Genomic DNA, 18,927 nt, shown 5'->3' with positions numbered 1-18,927 from the left:
GCCAGCAGTGCCACACGCCACACGCAACATTCGAACGTGTTTTATTTTGGGCAAACGTGGACGTGGACGTTTCCAATGATTGACTTATCCGGGGGTAATTTGAGAGGCACTCGCGACGTGAGCGCTGGCGCGAAGCACGCCGCGGCCGCGCTGCCGCCCTCCCGAGGGAAACCCTATACCCCCGCTTAGCACGACAAGCACCGGCGGTGACAGGTATTAAAATAGAGGACCTTTAATGTTACCGATGCATATGAAAGATAGATTCTTAACCTGCCGGAAGCACATCAGATCGGCATATCATTTATCACTATTAGAGATACCAAGACATATTGCATTTAGATTTTTGATAAAACCATACCTAGAAGTTTTTAGTGCACGTTAATATTAGATAATATTTACTTCATTTTAATGATCTGTTACATTGTATAGGATATAAAATACGTATTCGATATCTTTAACATCGTATAGGTACCTCACTTATTCGAAAATAATAAACAGTAAAGTATCTATTACTTTCCGTTGTTTCTAAATCATCAAATTCATTAAGTCAACGATGTCCTCACTCTTTTACTATTATATTCAGTACTTAAACTTATACCTATAAGACTCACAAAAAGATCTATTTTTATGACCCAATACCTCTGTGGTATAGACGTAAGTTAAGTAAACTCATAAAATTTGGTGAGTGAACTAATACGTCAATAAACTTTTTATGGACTTTTCTATTTAAATAATAAGCAGAAAGATATTTCTAAAACATTTATACTCTAGTCTGTCCTAAGTAAGCTCTTTATAATTTCTTCTCACTCACGTTACTCACTTCGAAGGAAATTGGAAGAAATTTCTATTAGAGTGATAAGTTCATTTTTTGATCAAAGGATCAGCCTGGCTGTCCAGTGCGGAAATGCAGCTATTATTCTTGGCAGCATTCCACGCGAGTATGATTTGTACAGTAATAATTAGATAAGGCTATCTTTAAGATTTATTGTTACATTTTTAATTTATAAAAAAGTTTGTATCAAATAAGGTACAAAAAGAATAAAAATACGTAAGCTCTTTCTTCTTTGTCGCTCTGTACGAGCTACGATAATCCATCTTAGTTAGGACTTAGGAGCCGAGCAGATACATTCGTTTATTTACAAGACAATATTGACGGTCCCACAAGATTTAAAAGTCTTCTGTTTTAAGAGAAAACCAATACGGATGTACCTACCATCTGCGCGTTGTCTTTTTCAAATGGCCGGGAATACACGTAACTTGATACGCTGTACTCCGAACAGGATGGAGCGGTATAAAACGAACAAATACCATTGTAGTGAATCTAAATAGCAACAGTACGTGACTTAGGAGAAATAATCAACGATACAAACTCATAGATGGAGCTTAGCGAAATGAAAAGAAAATAAAGTGGAGAATTCCAGCAGCGCGAGCTGGCTTAACGCATCACCATAATTCAATTGCTCCTCGCTACCAAAAGAGCATCGAATTTATTACAAAGCTTCGACCCCTGCCTATTATTTATGGCACTCGGTTGGCCTGTCACAAAAAAACGTACGGGTGCTCCGAATGTCGCAGCGGGTAGCGCGAGCATAAGCTGCAACAACACGCACTTCCTCCATCTGAAAGAACAACGACTTGCTGAAGAATGAGCCTTGTTTCTTTTGACTTAAAACTGTTTCAAAAAACTGAATACTCTCATATATCAGTGAGCAGTAATCCGGATTTATTGAACACTGTATTGGATGGAAGGAGATAGGTTTTAATACGAACCATGTGGTGGCAAATGTGGGAACACCGCCAAGACGTTGCCCCACTAAATAACTTTGTTACACCATTGTTACGCTGTTTAACAATGTAGGTACGGTTAAATTTTATAAGTACACTGTTATTTTTATTTCGTTTGTTCTAATTAACTAATTAAAACGAATTCCACGGAATATTAGCTTTGTTACACGAGTAAACTTTACGGGTACATACAGATTTTAATTACGATTCGTTTACTTTTATCATTCGTGTTTAATTACTGACCAGAATGATTTATGTGCTGCCAAATTTGTAAAATGCTAATTAGAAGCACGAAATAAAAACACGAAATTCAGAAAAACTAATTATGCAATTATTTTTCTATTACGGCACTCACTGAAATATCTTTTCATAAAGACAACTTCAGTTTCGTCCTCTTCGTTACAATTAAAATTAGTGTTATTGTAAGATATCACTACAGAATACCTCCTAACTATTAGGTGCTACCTGTGGTTCTACGTAAAGAAGCGACACTCACTCTGCCAATTTATCATCGTCGGCAAATTAATGGCACGGCTACTGGCACTGCCGCATTGGGTTACTCCCTTCTCACCTTTTTGTCACTTGATCGAGAAACACTGATCTTGGTTACGTATACCGCTCGATTGGCTTCGCTAAGATCTGTGTGCGGACTGCGGACATGCCGGTGATCCGTAAGTAGTAATAGGTAATTAACTCCGTTCGCTTACTATGAAGTGTCGAGGGTGTGATATACTGAGTCTTACCTACTCCTAACATAGAACTTCGTATGTATTTCTAAATAAGCTATAATAGCCTTACAGTACAACAAGGTGACAATCTTACCTACTCGTAAGATAGAACTTCGTATGTGTTTCTAAATAAGCTTAGCTTCACAGAACAACAAGGAAATGAATAAGACCACTTATCATTCTCTACACGTAAAATACCTTTTAGTAAAACCCAGGTGTAAGCTCTTTTCTCATTTTGAAGTACCGTACCTGCACAAGTACCTACTACTAATTTCACCGGATACACATAAAAACCTCTTCCACAAACCCGACGAGGTGATTATCATTCAAATATCTATAGAATTAACCGTAGGAGCATTCTTTGCGAGAATCTCTTTAGGCTCCTGCTTTTGTTATTGAAGAACACTCGAAAGCTATTTCGTCCCGGTACTAATTATTATAAGATCTTCCGAGCGAAAGATTCGTAAGCCATCTGCGCCATTTACATTACTGACACATTCAACAAAGCTAAGTTTCTACAGATGTGCCAACAAGTTGGTTCCTAATGTTTCAAACTAGTACTTAAATTAATAATTAAGTTAGCTCATAAGTCGGGCCAAGTAGCTAACTTGCGTCAGTGTTGTGAAAAGGTCGGCTACTTGCAAGTTTGGGTAATTAAAACTCATCACACATATCAACATGACTGTATGCACCCTTTACTTCGTAGATTTGTACTCAGAAATTAGAATGCGGATAACTTTATCTTCCGAGCACTTCTGTTAAATGGTCTGTGACTTTAGTGCGCGTCCAACGCTACGAATAAAATGGTTTTTGTTCGAACATGCGGATATTGATTTACTGAAGAAGAATATAATATTATGTGAGAGACAATTAGACTGAGAACAGCTTATAATATGTAAAGCATTGTCAGGCTAATGAGCTGTATAGCCGCGAGAGCACGAAAAGTTGCTTAGTTGATGAAAGCGGTTTGCTGATCTAACTTACAGTTGGCACGTCTGCTAAAGCTTTTATATTAAAGACACATTCAACAAAGCAAAGACTGTCGTTCGGGCGCGATCAATTTTAATCCTAAAAACGAGACAAATATCACGAAGCGGGTCAACGGAGCTATCTTCTCACGTTTGTTGACGACTTAAAGTGTGATAATATTTATTAAACAGTTCAGTAGAGACGACCGACATCTATAAATAACCCAGAAAGGCTATTAACCGTCTTATAAGATTTACTATGTATAGTAACTACGCTGTTTTAGGGTTCCTTCCGTACATTGCAAGACAAAAACAGACCCTCTCTGCGATTAAGACGGATAATTCTTTTTTACAGATGATTATATTATATACGTGTAGTAGTGTCATGACCATTTTTCTCAGATGTACTAGAGATACCTACTCGTTAGTGTGTTAAACAATATGAAATATATCATACTAGTTGGCAATATAGTTTACATTCTTATGGTCAAATTATACTATTAAAAATAGGCTTTTAAAAGGTGTAATATTATGTACTTGTTTCAAATTAAACTAATTGATTATTAAAATATATTAACTACGTTACTTCTCGTAAACCTTCGCATAAAGATGGTAGCACAAATAAAAATTTTCATTTCAGAAGTTTGCATTCCAGGACAAACATTACACTACGGAATCACATGGGGTCGGTTCTAAGCACTCTTGTCCGTCTTTTAGTTAGAGTTGGCTTACAGCTGCTTTATAGTGCTAAGAATTTTGGTCGCGATGTTATCATTATTATTTTAGTTGTAATTAGTATTTATTACCAGCAGTTCTTTGCTATGGCTTAGGCCGTTCGTACATTGGATGCATTTGGTATCGCACGTGAAGATACTTGTGCCATATACCTATAATTTCGTTGTGAATTAATAAAATAATCAATTAGGTACTAAATTTTGACTAGCAAGAGAGGGTATATAGTATTTTAGATATGACTGAATGATAAAAAACTTCTAAGCGAAGAAACTGCAGCCCGAGAACAATCAGTGCAACAAAATATGTTCCTTGCAGTTTAGGCAACGTTTTATCGATGAAAATGCCGCGAGAAAGTCACGACAAAGCTTTGTCGTACTGATTGTGCTTGGAAATCCAGCTAAAATATTAGGTAAATCTGTTAGTTTTTTCGCATGCACTTTGTTTTTTATTTCAGTCTTATATAACCATATAAATCTTTGGTATGTCCAAGCTATGGTATGGCCACAATCCACATAAATATCTACGCACAACTAACTCGTACTCAAAGTGCTGTATTTAGGGGGGCAGGAGCTTTCCTACGTTTTCGTATTCACAACGCATCCAAACTGCGGCCGGCCTTACTCGTTACGAGATAGTTTCAAGTTTGAAAGCGGCCAGAGTGAGTAATGTGGTCAAAAAATGGATGAGTTGAGCAATTAAAGCGGTTCTCGAATGGGCATTCCGTCTTAGATGTGGCGTTGTGATAGTGACGGAATTTATATCTTTGTGCCGCTATTGTGAGATTGTGTGTCAAAAGTGTATGAAAAATGACGGTGATTCAATTACTTGCTACACAGAATATTAAAACATTAGTTTAATGGCGGAAGTCCTTTAGAAGTAGATCATGCATTAATTGTTATCATGATCTGTTTTTTTAAATTATACCTAGATATAGGCTCAGTCATCGCTATGATCACTGCAGTTCGTAAATGATAAGACGCGCTTGTCTAGAAGATGCATGTTCGCTTTTCTTTGTAAACAATCTGTGGTGGCATGGATATAAATTGTTGAGGTTCATTGGCACGAAATAGAGAGAACTTTTTGTTTTACCTACAAAATATTTCCCATACTTGGAATGTTTTGGAAACACAATCGGCCCACACAAATCGGTAGCGTGCTCGACAAGTTGACAAAAAAATCTGCTACCGTCTTGTGAGAATTTGCCCGCCATATGCCGGGAAGGCGATACGATGATATTAATGTGCTAGTTAACGCTTAAATAACCCGGGCTCACCCCCGCCAACCCATCGTCCCGTATAAATCATATGATAATTGAATCATATGCTGCATGTCAAAAGTAATTAACGAACGACGCGATACGCATCTCGGGGCACATGTGCTTTTTTAATATTCTCTCAGCTTCCTCCCGTACACGCGACTCACGCTCGAGATAGCATCAAATAGCATTTCTTTAATACGTACGTAATGAAAATTATTACTCTACTCACTGGGCCGAGATGACTTTATTATATTAACTTCTTTGTACGTAAATTGAACCACTGTGATGCTGCGGGCGGTAGAGCAATTGCTTACGCAGATGGGACGACATTTTTTCTTCTTATTCGATGTCATAATGGCCTGCTAGATAATTTAGCTGCATGTTGTGCATAGCTTAATAGCGTTTAAATGTAGTTTATTTATGAACTTGAGTGCAGCGTTTTTATAACAGATGTCCGTGACAAGGCGTCGTAAACACGGGGCTTTTAATTTTATATACATTTGGTGGTTTGTTGCGCAATAAATTCTGAGAGCCAATTTATTGGATGCCTAAAGTTCCGTCTTCATCTTGACTCATATTAAATTTGGCCAGAGGCGTTCTGACAATGATAGGTCTGATGTAGCTTTAAACGATTGCTTTGGGCTATAAAACTATTGTATAGACGTATACCAATTATCTTAATATTACTACCAAATAAACAACCTTTTTTGCAAATCATTCTTTAGCCTTTTTCCACGAAACGTTGATTAATTAATTATTATTAATGAAATAAAGAGTGTGTTAGTAGTATAGAATGTAGCTACTAGTATACATAGAGCGAAGGGCAACTAATGATTTAGAAATAAGATCATGTCAAAAGGAGCCGTTTTTCTAGTGGCACTTTCATCAGTGCTCCCTTTTAAGGATGAAATATTAGAGGTATCGCGTGCCGCCCGAAGCGTAATGAGGCCTTTAGGAATACGAAGCAATATCTTAATACTCACCTTGGCCCGGGGTGACAAATACAGGTCATTCGCGTGGAAACTGTAAATAATTTATAACCGCTCGCTTTACGACGTTTCTAACTCGGTGCGATGACAAGACGGGGCCCGCGTAAAGATATTGCACGACGAATAAACACCGGGCCACCTGAAGAGACATGGTGCCTATTAGTCTCCACCAGAGCAAAATGAGCTCTCCTTTGTCGGGCTAAAATTCAAACTCGAGTGTACAATTTTCGGAGATTAAACACCCCCTCAACGGTACTAGTATGAAGGAGAATTATTGCTGACGAGCTTGCGCGAGTAGTTACATTTTCTCATTGAGGCTTAGTAATTTTACCTCTCAGACACTTCAAAGGTAAACGTAAGCGATATTCCACTCGAGAATCCCAAACTACTTAATATTATGGCAATGGTTGAATGACAAATACGTAATGAAAATTCGTTTAGGGGCTTGATCAAAGGTGACGACTAGTAATAACTGCTTCGGATCTTCAAAGATATGGTTATGGCGGGACACGTTATGTTTTACGAGTGCGGTATTAATTTATTTCGTCCTGGAAACAATCGCGCTTCCTAAGAGCGTGAGCGTCCTGAATGTTGAAATGAAAGAGCTCATAAAATGGTCGTTAAAAGTTGGTGTAGAGCTGCAGTGATTATTTTTGATGACAGATTTGCAATAAACCGCTACAACCTGATGATATAATTCAATCTAACCTTAAAATTATTATTCCTGGAAAGGGTGAGCCACTTTTCAAAAATCCTAACATTGCATGGCATACGTGTCCGAGGTAGAGAAGTAAAAGCCTCCAATAAGTCGTTACAGGCTGGCTTGAAAAAACTAGATCTCAGCCATTGAATCCATACTAATATTATAAAATGTAAAATCAAACAGTTCCCACAGGATCTTTAAAAACCTAAATCCACGCGGACGAAGTCGCGGGCATCCTCTAGTTAATAATAAATAAATAATAGATGTCGGCCAATTTTGCCGAATTACCTGATTTCACACTTTGACTAACATAATATGTTAGTCAAAGTGTGGAATTTCTCATCCGGCCTCTTTCTATATTATAGAAAGAGGCCGGATGAGATGAGAAAAACAAGAGAACATACTCTTGGAAACAATTACCGGTAGATAAATTTTGCAGCTATGATGCTAAATTGAACCGAGCAATACTGAAACTTTGGCTTGAAGGAACTAAGCGCGTTGCGCCAGAGTCGACAAAAGTTGAAAATGAAAGAGCTCATAAAACGGCCGTAAAGTGTCTGTTAAGACTTTAAGAGCGGCCGTGCTTTCCGAGTGGTGGGCGATCGGCACTTTGATTTGTGTGAGGCAGCTGTTTGGAGCGTTAATAACTTAATTCGTCAGAGTCGACGGTGCGGAAGAGGATTTCTAAACGTTGCTGTAGTTACATCCGACGCCATAGTACTGGTTATATGAGCGGGCGCCACGCGGCGGGAAATAGCTTTCTTAGTCTTACTTATTTGTATTTATCAAATGCAACACGTGTGTCTGTCGGCTTAAAGTTCCAGTTCTGCTTGTAGCATCTTATAATATGCATGTTATGAACTGAAATGACAACATAGGCAGGCAATGTATGGGTTTAGATGGCAGCTCGAATCTTGTAATCCTACGTGTAAAGCAAACATAGTGATTATGAGGACATGGAAGCACAGATTATTTAAAAATAATTTTGTTCGAGTTTCATATTATTATAATTAAAATTAATTACGTCTGTTTAGAAACAAATTCGCGTACACAAATTATAATGAGACGAGTAGACAAATAGAAATTAAATTACATCATATCACTGTATAATCAAATAGTATTGAAATTTAATAATTTAAATTGCTAGTGATGATACATAATCAAATTATTAATGTTTTCATTACTACACTCTAAAATTAAATTTGATCAGTTCTAAATAATATGTTTTGAAATTAATTATTGATATTCATGTAATGATTTGATTAAAATTGCGTTTCAGAATTAACTTGAATAGCTATTGGTAGTATGATTTATAATAAAATTTACATTTAGAAACATTTTAAGTCTAATGAAACCAGAGCAGTGCAGACAATATACTTACATAGATAAATAAGAAAGTGATGAATAAATAGTTCAAGTCCATATTTAGGGGTTACTTTTCTTAAGACACGGCCAAAGTGTACAAGATGGACTATACGTAGACTATAATACTATGAGAAGGAATTAATAAGCTTAATTAAAGAAAAATAAATTATTGTCCATGGTTCAGAGTAGGTATAAGGAAGGTAAAGGAAATTTCAAATTAAATAAGAACTATTATATATTCTGTTGCAAGAATTCGGCCTTATTAATTATTTATGGTTATTTTATTATAGTTAAAAGCTAGTCATGCAAATTATGAGTGCACATTAAAAAGCTCTTAACAGTAATAAGAAGTCATTAATTGACTTTTAAGTACTCTAAAGTGCAAGTGTGACACCGTCATCCCCGAATAAACGAGCCAGTTTCGGTTTCCGCGGACGTGTTTATAGATGTTTTTTTAGAAGCTTACTTATTGCCTATTGAGTCGGTAGCTATTTTCAACGCGGCTTAAAAGGATAATAATCGTTTTAAACCCTCCAACGATGTTTGAACTGAAATAGTTGTATCAATCAACGGAGATGTGGTTACAGACAGTTTTTAAATGGGGGACAACGCATTGATGTCTCAATTTATGCATTTGATACTTAACTTAACTCATTTTATAGTGGTTATGTTTATAACTCATAATATTATACTTTACGTTTATGTAGATATTAAAAAAAACACTTATCTTAACTCCTATTCACCTACTGGCTAAAACCTATAAGACTATAATTAACTGTGAATCTTGAATTTCAGTGGAACTATCGAAGTTAATAATTTTATTTGTAATTTTTTAAGATATTATGTTTTTAAGACCAATATTTTCATTATTGTAAAAATTTGTCTACCAAATCCTATAGAATTTTTAATGAATCCAACAATGATTTAAGTTAAATAATTGTACTTACTTACCTAATATACCTTAATATTGATGAAGTTACACGTGATAATAATTAATCTTTGCTGAGTAAATAATGAAACTATAATAACAGAACAGAAATTAATTAAAATTCCTTTCAACAGGTAGGCTCTTCAAACTCCTATGAGAACTGTCATCGTAATCGTCTTTATTTGTATACTCAAATCAGAAGCTCCAGGATAAGTATGAATACAAATTACGTGAGCAAAATAAACCCTAATAAATATGGAGTTAAAGACTGGTTTTCTGTGTATGTTTGTTAAGTAAAGAGACGTCGAAACAACTTCAAATTTAGATTCTCTCATAATTCATACTGACGCTTCGGCGCTGGAAGCCACTCTTAAACTTGTTAAGTATCATTGGGACTCACCTTAACATTATTTTTATAAGGCAACTAAAAATAGTAGTGAAGTGTCAGCTCTTAAGCCCTAAATAAATTGTTAAATGTTTCTAACAAGCAAAGGTGCAGTTGAGATGTCGAAAGTTCTATTCAACGAGCTATTTTTGACATACTTAGAATTTGTTTTATTTTTTCATTACATTCTCTAATGTTTACTAAAAAATTACTTTCAAATCCATTTAATAATAATAGTCTTCTTCTCTACTACTCTTTTTGTGGCTTTTTGCAGTGCCAAACCACTAACCAGCAAAACGCAATTCGCCAATGTCAAGTAGCTTGAAAGAGGCACGAAGAAGATTGGTCGGTAACAATGTATAAATTTTCTGAATATTGTAGTATTCAGTAGTATTATAAGTAATTAATAATAATGCTGGCTCCAAACAATAGTTTATAGGGCCGTATAAACAAAAAAAAATGCCAATGCATTGCAAGAGACAGTGGCAAAATCATTATGTTATGTAAACTAATTCGAAAATAACTACATAATATACTTTTCAACATATTGTTATTGCTACAACAACAAATTATTACAATTAATAAGTTGCTCTGCTTCTACTGCCGGAATCATAAACCTTAATCTAATACCCTTAATATTAAGTAAAAAAAGATATTTCAAACGATTTACTTTCGAATATAATATAAGTACGAAAACCAAGGAGAAGAATAATAATTTATTAATTGCAAAATTGTATGTACAAGGGTCATCCATGTGAGTGGTTATTTTTCACTAATAGAAGAATATTACTAAAACCCAGTGGTGTAGCGCTTTAAAATATATATTTCATCATAGTTATAGTGCAGTTATAATACCACACGAAAATGTTATCGTCCACACTACACGGTTCCACAATAAAACCGACATAAACCCGCTGCGTCACGTACTATGAAACGATTCCAGCCTAACTAACGTTCATATTCCGTAGCCGTAAGCACTAATTGGAGACACGTATCTACAGTTTTAGCACAGAAATCGATAGTTCTTGTTTGATTACACGCCTAGGGAATAGTCAGCGAGTGCTGCCATTTTGCCGTAGTTCAATAGGCGTACCACACCTCTCTCTTAATTAACGGAATTGGCCCGGTATCGAGGTTTTTTACGTGGGAAACAGTTGTTCTTCATGAAATCTGTTGTGTTTTATGACTTATCATTATCTATCGGGATATTGTGTTTTATTTATGAAGACTTTATCGGCCTAGGCTCTTTAGTTTAATATTATCTATATTTTACTATAGAAGATTACATCATTGCTTCGTACGCTTGGTCTTTTACCTAACTATATGTTTGCTAAGATAAACGAGTGACCCCCTCTGAGATGAGCTGCTATTGTTTGAGTCTGATTTTTTACAATAAAACAATATTTTTATACATATTTAACTACTTATATTATGTTACAATTACAGAAATCCAAATAATATGGTTACAATCATTTATTATTTTGTTTGCGTAATATCGTTTATCCCGCGGCATTTATTACGGATTGCCTAATGTAGAAAATTGGGCTGTATTGATTTTGGATTAATGTGATTAGCCAGATTTACCTACCCCTTTCTTCGTTTATCACAACAATAGGTACGCTTGTGACAAACTTTTCTACTATTTTTGCGCAATAATGTTTTACGGATTCTTTATTTATACTCAAATGCAATAAGTACCTACTTACATTTTTTATTTTATTTATCAGGGGTTTCCAACAGGATTATCGTATAACAACTTTATGCTAAACACATGCTTTATTTGGAATATTGCTGAATGTAGATAAACTATTGAGAATAATTTTCAACCATAAATAAAGCTTTAGGGTATTGGTAGAGTAAGTAAGAGTAAGACTGTTATCTATTACAGTTAGCTACTCTGCTCTCTAGAGAGCAATAAAATATCTGAGCGTATTTGTTTCCTATAACACTGCGACATTTCGTATAGCCGCCATTGTGTAACTTTGGAGGGTCGACGAATCGTTCCCTCATTTAAAGTTACCTTGTCAAAGTAAACAGCTCTCGAGTTTAGAGGACGTGCTTTTTACGAGTGCATCCTGATTATGTCACACTTTATTATTGCGCATTTACGCATATGCGTACAATACAAGTGCGTACGAATCTTTGCCTATCTGAAGATTTAAGAGTATAATACCTGTAAATGTAACAAGCGTTTTAAAGTTTCTTAGCAAGGAGGGCTGTATTTTGCTGCGAAGAGACGCAACGTGCACGAAGCTGATTCGCGATCTTTGTTCGCCTCACAAAGCGAAACAAACTGTACTTTACGAGCAAATGGCGATTGTGCGCTATCTGAAATATAACTTCTATGTAACAGTGTTAATCCCGCATCGTATAAATATTCTTGCTTGACAGCAAATAAAGAGCTGAATAAAGAATGTGTGTAGGTAATATTGTGACTGTCGCCGCTATTGTGGGGTTAATATCTGAATTCAACAAAGGCGAACGTACTCCCGATTCCAAAAACGAATAAAAGTATAGCGACTGGCGGGCGAGAGTCAGATTATAGGCATAAATTATTAGGTGCTTTTGTCCAATCGAAGCGGTCGGACGCGATCCATTCAATTACGTTCCAGCGGTTCCACATTCGAGGAGTACCGAGTCTCCTCCAGATATTTGTGTAAAGGATTAGTCCGGGATATCTGTGTCGGTATCTCGGTAAGATAAGTACTAATATACGTCAACGTCAGACAACTAAGCCGATTATTTTAAATGTATTCACTTCCTTAATGGACGTCGTTTTTCAACCAGGCCGTGACTCCGCTTTGACTTACTGAAGATTTGGTTATGATCCGGCCAATGACTGGACGGTATTATTGCTTACTTATCCGACATATTTTATTATATTGTCTATCCCGCTACCACCAAGAGGATAAAGCTTTATTAAGATTTATCTTTGACGTGAATATAATATGAGATGAAATATTAGTACACGGTTTCGAATTTCGAGATGCCTTTAGAGTTTAGTATCATGGCAAACAGATACAGAAAATAAACATGAATAGGTATATTGATTGGCTGCGTTAATTAAATTGTTATAAGAAAATTGGAGTTAAAAGTAGGTACAATGCCATTGAAACGCTCTTTTAAAGAAGTTAATAATATTTTGAAAATTCAAATCCGCTTGAAACTAGATATGAGTTGCTATCATAAATACAAACACGGTAAATATAAAGATGTCGCTAGATTGTAGATTGTACATGACATACCTAATATAATATTATGGCGCTCGAGTCTGGTTTGTATAAACACAAAAGAAACGGTTATGCGGCATGTTATGACATATGTTTGCGTTTAAAGAAGATATTGCGCTTCCAAAATATTATAAAGTAATAACTGTACGCCTCTGCCCACCTGCGCGGTGCGAGCATTGACAAATGCCACTCTTTATATTATCTACCGCAGCTATGCCGTACGCGTAAGGTAACGACACAATACTGATGTGAATACGACTTTAAACCAACATTATGAAGAGAGAAATGTATAAAACCTTGTAAAACATGCTGTTAGCTATGATATTAAAAAAAAGTAGAGTAAGCTAATACATATATGCATTTGAAAAAATATAATGTTACTCCTAGAAATATTACTGGATGTGTATAATATACCCTTAATAAGTATTATAGTGACAACGGGAATAGCCTTTTCATTAATTCTTCTTATATTATATGTTTATTAATAATATATGGAATGATATGCCTACCTCTATAATTTACTAGGGTAATTCCGGGGGAGATGGCCCTATTAACTTTGAAGTCTGATTGTCAAAGAATCATAATAAATCAAACGATTACTTTAATCACAAACGAAACTTTAATTATATTTCTTATTAAATGTTAACAATAATCAGTCTTAAAATAAACAAAAATAATCATTCAGGCATGAAATAAAAATCTTACGATTGGCCATCTCTCCCCGTTTGTCCGGGTATGATGGCCATAGGAGTGGGGGAGTGATAGCCAGTACTCTTTTTCCCTTTCCCTTTGCCCTTACGTCCTTTCAACTCCTTCTTTTTCTTATTGCCGCAGACGGAGCACATATCCTCAAACTCCGTACAATTTTCATGCGTCCAGAGCATACAAATATTACATTGCAGCCAGTCTTCGACGAGTTGGGTCTTATAATAATTTTCTCCACAGCCTCTACAGTTATCTTCTTCTTTGTCGTCGTTCTCACTTTCAGAAGTATCACAAAGGGACATGGGGACTTCTTCACAGCTACTGTCTGAGATCCTTCGAATGGCTTTCCGTTTTCTAACAGTCTTGTTTTCCTTATTTCTATCAGTCTCTATTTCTTGTTTAATCTTCTTTGGTCTCTTGAGCTTCTCTTCCTTTTCTTTTTCTTTTATTTTTTGCTTGGCGATGTAATCTTCAGACGTCAAAAGCATACTAACCTGCTTGGCGCGTTTACAGGCTTCTTTAATTTTGTTAGGCAACGGCGATATTTCATTCAGTACTTTTGTTGGTGTAGGTTTGTCATAATAAGATATCGGAGTTTTGGAAGTACTCGGGCCAAGTTCTAGCTGCGCTGATTGAGTCCTTTCAAGGTTCTCACGCTGACTTTCTCCAAGTGCTTCCAGGTTGCTACCAAAAGCGTAATCGGGTATAGCTCCTGGATTTAATGGAAAAACTCCAGTGGCTCTAAATCCGGATGTTGCATTATCACTGGTGGCTGATTTTCCCCAAGCTTGATTAAGTAGGGATCCAAACTGATGTCTCGTGAGTCGCCGTCCAGGGTGCTGTTTCATCCACAATCTGCACGATTCATAAAAATAAGTTTTAAGAGACTTAAAAACGGCAACGTCTAGTGGCTGTAGATAGTGTGAGGTATGACTTGGCATCGATAGCATGATAATGTCATTATCGTTGGCAAATTGCAGCATTTTGACAGAATTGCAATGGGTAGAGTGACCATCGAGCAAAAGCAGCACTTTCCCGGCTGGTTTCCTAGGCAGGAAATGAGATTTCATCCATTCTAGAAATAAATCTGAGGTTATGTAGGACGATTTTGGGGACATAAAAACCAGTGATCCTGGCGGCAAACCATCTTCAAATTCTGGTTTTTTTCTTTTCCCTTTCATTATGCATGTGGGGGGCAAAAAGTTACCTTCCGCATTACAACAGGCTATGACGGTAATCGTTTCGCCTTTTTCAGTGGACGTCGACATAGCTACAGCTTTCGAGCCCCTTTCAGCCAAAACATATCCCGGTTTATTGTTTAGTTGTAACCCTGTCTCGTCCATATTAAATATATTGCCAGGTTTTTCAAGCAAATCATTTTCAGTCAGTGTCTTCTCAATCATCTCGAAATAAGCACTTACTTCGTCTTTATTCATTCCTCTACCTCTTGCGTAAGATACTCCTTCTGATTTTCTTAAAGAAATATCAGGATTTCTTTTTAAAAAGAGTTGTAGCCAATCATAGCCCGCCTTCTCATTTGATTCATTGAATCGGTGTTTAATTTCCAATTGCTCAGCGAACTGGAATGCAATTTTTCTTAGGTCGTCCATCGTCAACGGAAATCCTTTAGCCTGCATTTCTTTTATGTGTTTACATAATCTCTTTTCATTAGCAATGCCAAACGTAGAAGATGGACCCATAGGCCCTTTTTGGTCGTTATTAAGTTTAAGTCTTCGTTCTAACGTTTTTCTAGGTAAATTATAAATAATGGAAGCCCTGTACACCGACATATTTCCATTTCGCACTTCAGCCATGGCTTTTTTTAAATCTTCTTCTTCCCAAACCCCCCGAGCAGCTGTTGCTTTACGCACGTAGGTATTGGGCATCTGTAAAAGAATGTTTTGATTAATATATATATACCTAAACTAAAATACCGCAACGACATAAAAACATTATATGGCTAACTCACCCTGAAAATAATAGGCCATCTATCCCGATTGTTCGGGAGAGATGGCCATATGAATTAAAAGAAGAAACATACCACTATGATTCATAATTTATAGGTTAGAATGCGTGTAAACTTAATTACTTTACAATAACTGTGCTAAAACATGCAAATATTGTAAAATCTTTTTGCGACCACGTAATATGATAACCCCTTGCCTTATATTGAGCATTCAATCAAACAAAAAAGTGGAATTTACTTACCTTTTCATTTATTTTTTTGACAAAAACTCACGGACATTTGTCGCCGGTCGCGAAACGAAGCGTACTAAATAAATATTAGTGCCATCTATTGCCCAATAGACGTATTTTTATTTATTGGCCATCTCTCCCGTACGGCCATCTCCCCCGGAATTACCTTATACATAAATACGGATGCCTTTTTCACTAGACCCTGTGTAAAATATTCTTACAATAACGCGAACTAAAGGCACTGGCAATTTTCTGAGAAACAAGCTCAAATAAGGTGAAAATGGAAGACAAAATCACGATAATGGATATGTTTTCATATGTGCTGTCGTGTCAAATCTTGCAGGTGAAGAGATAAATGTATGTATTTGATCTCACGTGAGCTGTCAATGTTACATTTCAAAATAATTGTATGATTCTACACATTTAGTTTTCAAAATAATTATGAACTTCTGCAGCACAAAACCGTGGTTGGTTGGGTAAAATACCCACTCAGTCTTAGCATAAGTCAGAGTTCTGAGTAGGTACTACCATAAATCTTTCAATAAAAATAATTTGTAATGGAAATAAAGTAATGATAATCAGTTTAGTATAAATGCGTCTGTTAGAATATAGACATAAGTCTCTTAGAGTCCTCATACATCAATCATCAATGGACTCTTATATCAGTTTGATTACAAGCAAAGGTCAAAAGAAAAAAATGGGTTTCAATTCGGTAATGTGCGAGGTTGAAATACCTACTATAATAATTAATAATAATACTATGATAGTACATATATAGTTTGATAAGAACAATAAATACCTCGTTATAATATGAGCGGTTGGGTGGAATATTTTTTCCACGATTATAAGTTAGGGTGGTTATTCCAACACAGGGCGGTTTTATAACAGGTGGTTATCTAATTTATAGAGGGTTTACCCCTTTAGGGTTAGAAATTAACCGCATGGTTTGCATATTTTTTCACCTATAAACGCCGTTACGACATACGGTCGTCCTCTTGTATTTTATAATGATTTTAAATTAAGTAATATCGCATACAAAATATTCATACATGTACACGATAACAATGATTATAATTATAGATCTTATATCTTACTACTTACTGTCGAATGATTTTGGAATTTGAGGAATATTGTATGTATATTACGTTAAAAAAATTACAAAAGTCATTTAGGAAAATAGTTTGGTTAACATACATCTTGTCAAGCGACAAGAACTGTAAGAATGGACGGAGGATTTTTTTATAACCTATCGTAAATACTTAAATACATTTGTAAAACTACAGAAAGGCGCACATACAATTGTATTTTAAAAAGTGAAGATAAAGTACGTTCGTGTGTGTAACATTATATACTTGTAGCAATACAGACCACATAGATATTATGGACGCGTGGTATCGTACCTTTCGACACCTAAGAGCATGCTTCATAAATGACGGTCCGTTACCAGATCGTGCAAAATATAGTTCACTTTTTTTGTCACATAAACGTACAACAAAGCCAACAACAAATCTCGAAAATGTAACACCTATGTACTTTAGTTCAAATCTGAAATAGGTATTTATAATATTATGTATGTATAGCAGTCGCATTTTGGGTATTCACTTTGGCGGCAAGACAAAGAAAAATATAAATCGACTGGTTTATTTGCCGTTCTCTCATTCAGCGTTTTTAGCGGGTATAAACTCCTAACCTCATTACTGACCCGCTTCTTGGATAGTAAATCTTTTTTTTTAACAGCTGCCTTTTCCTCTCTTTCTAGGTTACGTGAACAATAAAAGACCCTTTGGTATATATCGCATCGTGGATCGCCGTTTCTTTAGTAACTCTTTTAAAAGCGGTATAAAACTTTTATGTTTGCCCTAACTTATCAACAGAATAATATAAATTAATATTCGAATATATTTGATTACATGTTACCTAATAACCTTGAGTAAAACATTGTTTATGTTGAGAAAAAAATATGAAACAAGCCTTGACTTTCTTTGTGAGTAGTGACACGTGCAACACGCACGTTTCCACACACGCTAAGGGATTTTAATTAGGGGTTAAAATTTGTATCGTAAGTTTATATAATGAGACCCATGTGATTGGTTTGAATTCGAGGGATGTGTGGCCTAGTTGTAAGCAACGTTGACCCAAGTTGGTAAATGGATGGGTGATGGACTTTGAAGATCCAAATTTGGTCGTTTTATTTTCTCCATGTCTCGAAAAGCACGTCATGTCTTCGTTCCCGGTTAATATCATTTACATCTGATAATAATTTTAAAACATATATGAGTAGATATCTCGTTCTCTTAGTCGAGTTGTGGAAGAATCTGGGAATCCAGTACCCACCACATTATTACCTATCCCAAGGTAACTTCTATCATTATATGAAAAGGAGTCAAATCCTTTAGCAATGCAAGCCAAAGGGAGAGAGAGAAATAGGTTTAAAAAGGGCATAATTGTGAAAATAACAGAATACTTTTTTTTTAAAGAATCGAATATTAGCCATGCTAATCATGATCAATATCAATAAAGCTTGTGCCAGGAGTGGGTACGACAATAGTGCAACGGGTGGGGTTTGAACCACCGACCTTTCGGAATTCAGTCCGCTTCTCAACCGTTGAGCTATCGAGGCTCTGTTTAGCAACATAATCTTACTTATATGATAATTCGTATGTTTAGAAGAAATTATGACACTTTTATACTCGATTGTACACAAACCCGTATCGCGTGCGCCGCGCAAGGTGGGGTCGCTCACTTATATCACTTTTCTACATCGCATTACACTATTATTATCGTTTATTCCAGTCTGTACTAGTACTTGAACATAATTAAAGGAGGGTACGACTTCTAGTTCTAAGTCGTTGGTATGTGTAGTTGTAACACGTATAGTAAAGCCTTATACTTACAGAGCTATACAATTGAAATGTCTTCATTGTCTTGCAATATTTTCATAGACAAATATAG

At 35.9% G+C, this 18,927-nt stretch overlaps 2 protein-coding genes across 2 annotated transcripts in view; one reads left to right on the top strand and one right to left on the bottom strand.

The window, feature by feature from the left end:
- Positions 1–18,927, top strand: part of LOC123871235 (protein artichoke-like) — a 129,331-nt gene that overhangs the window by 62,663 nt on the left and 47,741 nt on the right. The window lies entirely within an intron of this gene.
- Positions 13,776–15,593, bottom strand: LOC123872732 (MFS-type transporter clz9-like). The gene has a single exon (XM_045917213.1). The coding sequence runs from the start codon at positions 15,591–15,593 to the stop codon at positions 13,776–13,778; it is 1,818 nt and encodes a 605-aa protein (XP_045773169.1).

This window comes from Maniola jurtina, chromosome 2 (assembly GCF_905333055.1).
Source record: "Maniola jurtina chromosome 2, ilManJurt1.1, whole genome shotgun sequence".
In the NCBI taxonomy this organism is placed as follows: Eukaryota; Metazoa; Arthropoda; class Insecta; order Lepidoptera; family Nymphalidae; genus Maniola; species Maniola jurtina.
Note: the sequence above shows the minus strand (reverse complement) of the source record. Positions and strands in the feature narration are given on the sequence as shown.

Excerpts from the sequence above, each read along its gene's own strand:
- LOC123872732 (XM_045917213.1), bottom strand. The coding sequence starts at position 15,593 with ATGGCTGAAGTGCGAAATGGAAATATGTCGGTGTACAGGGCTTCCATT.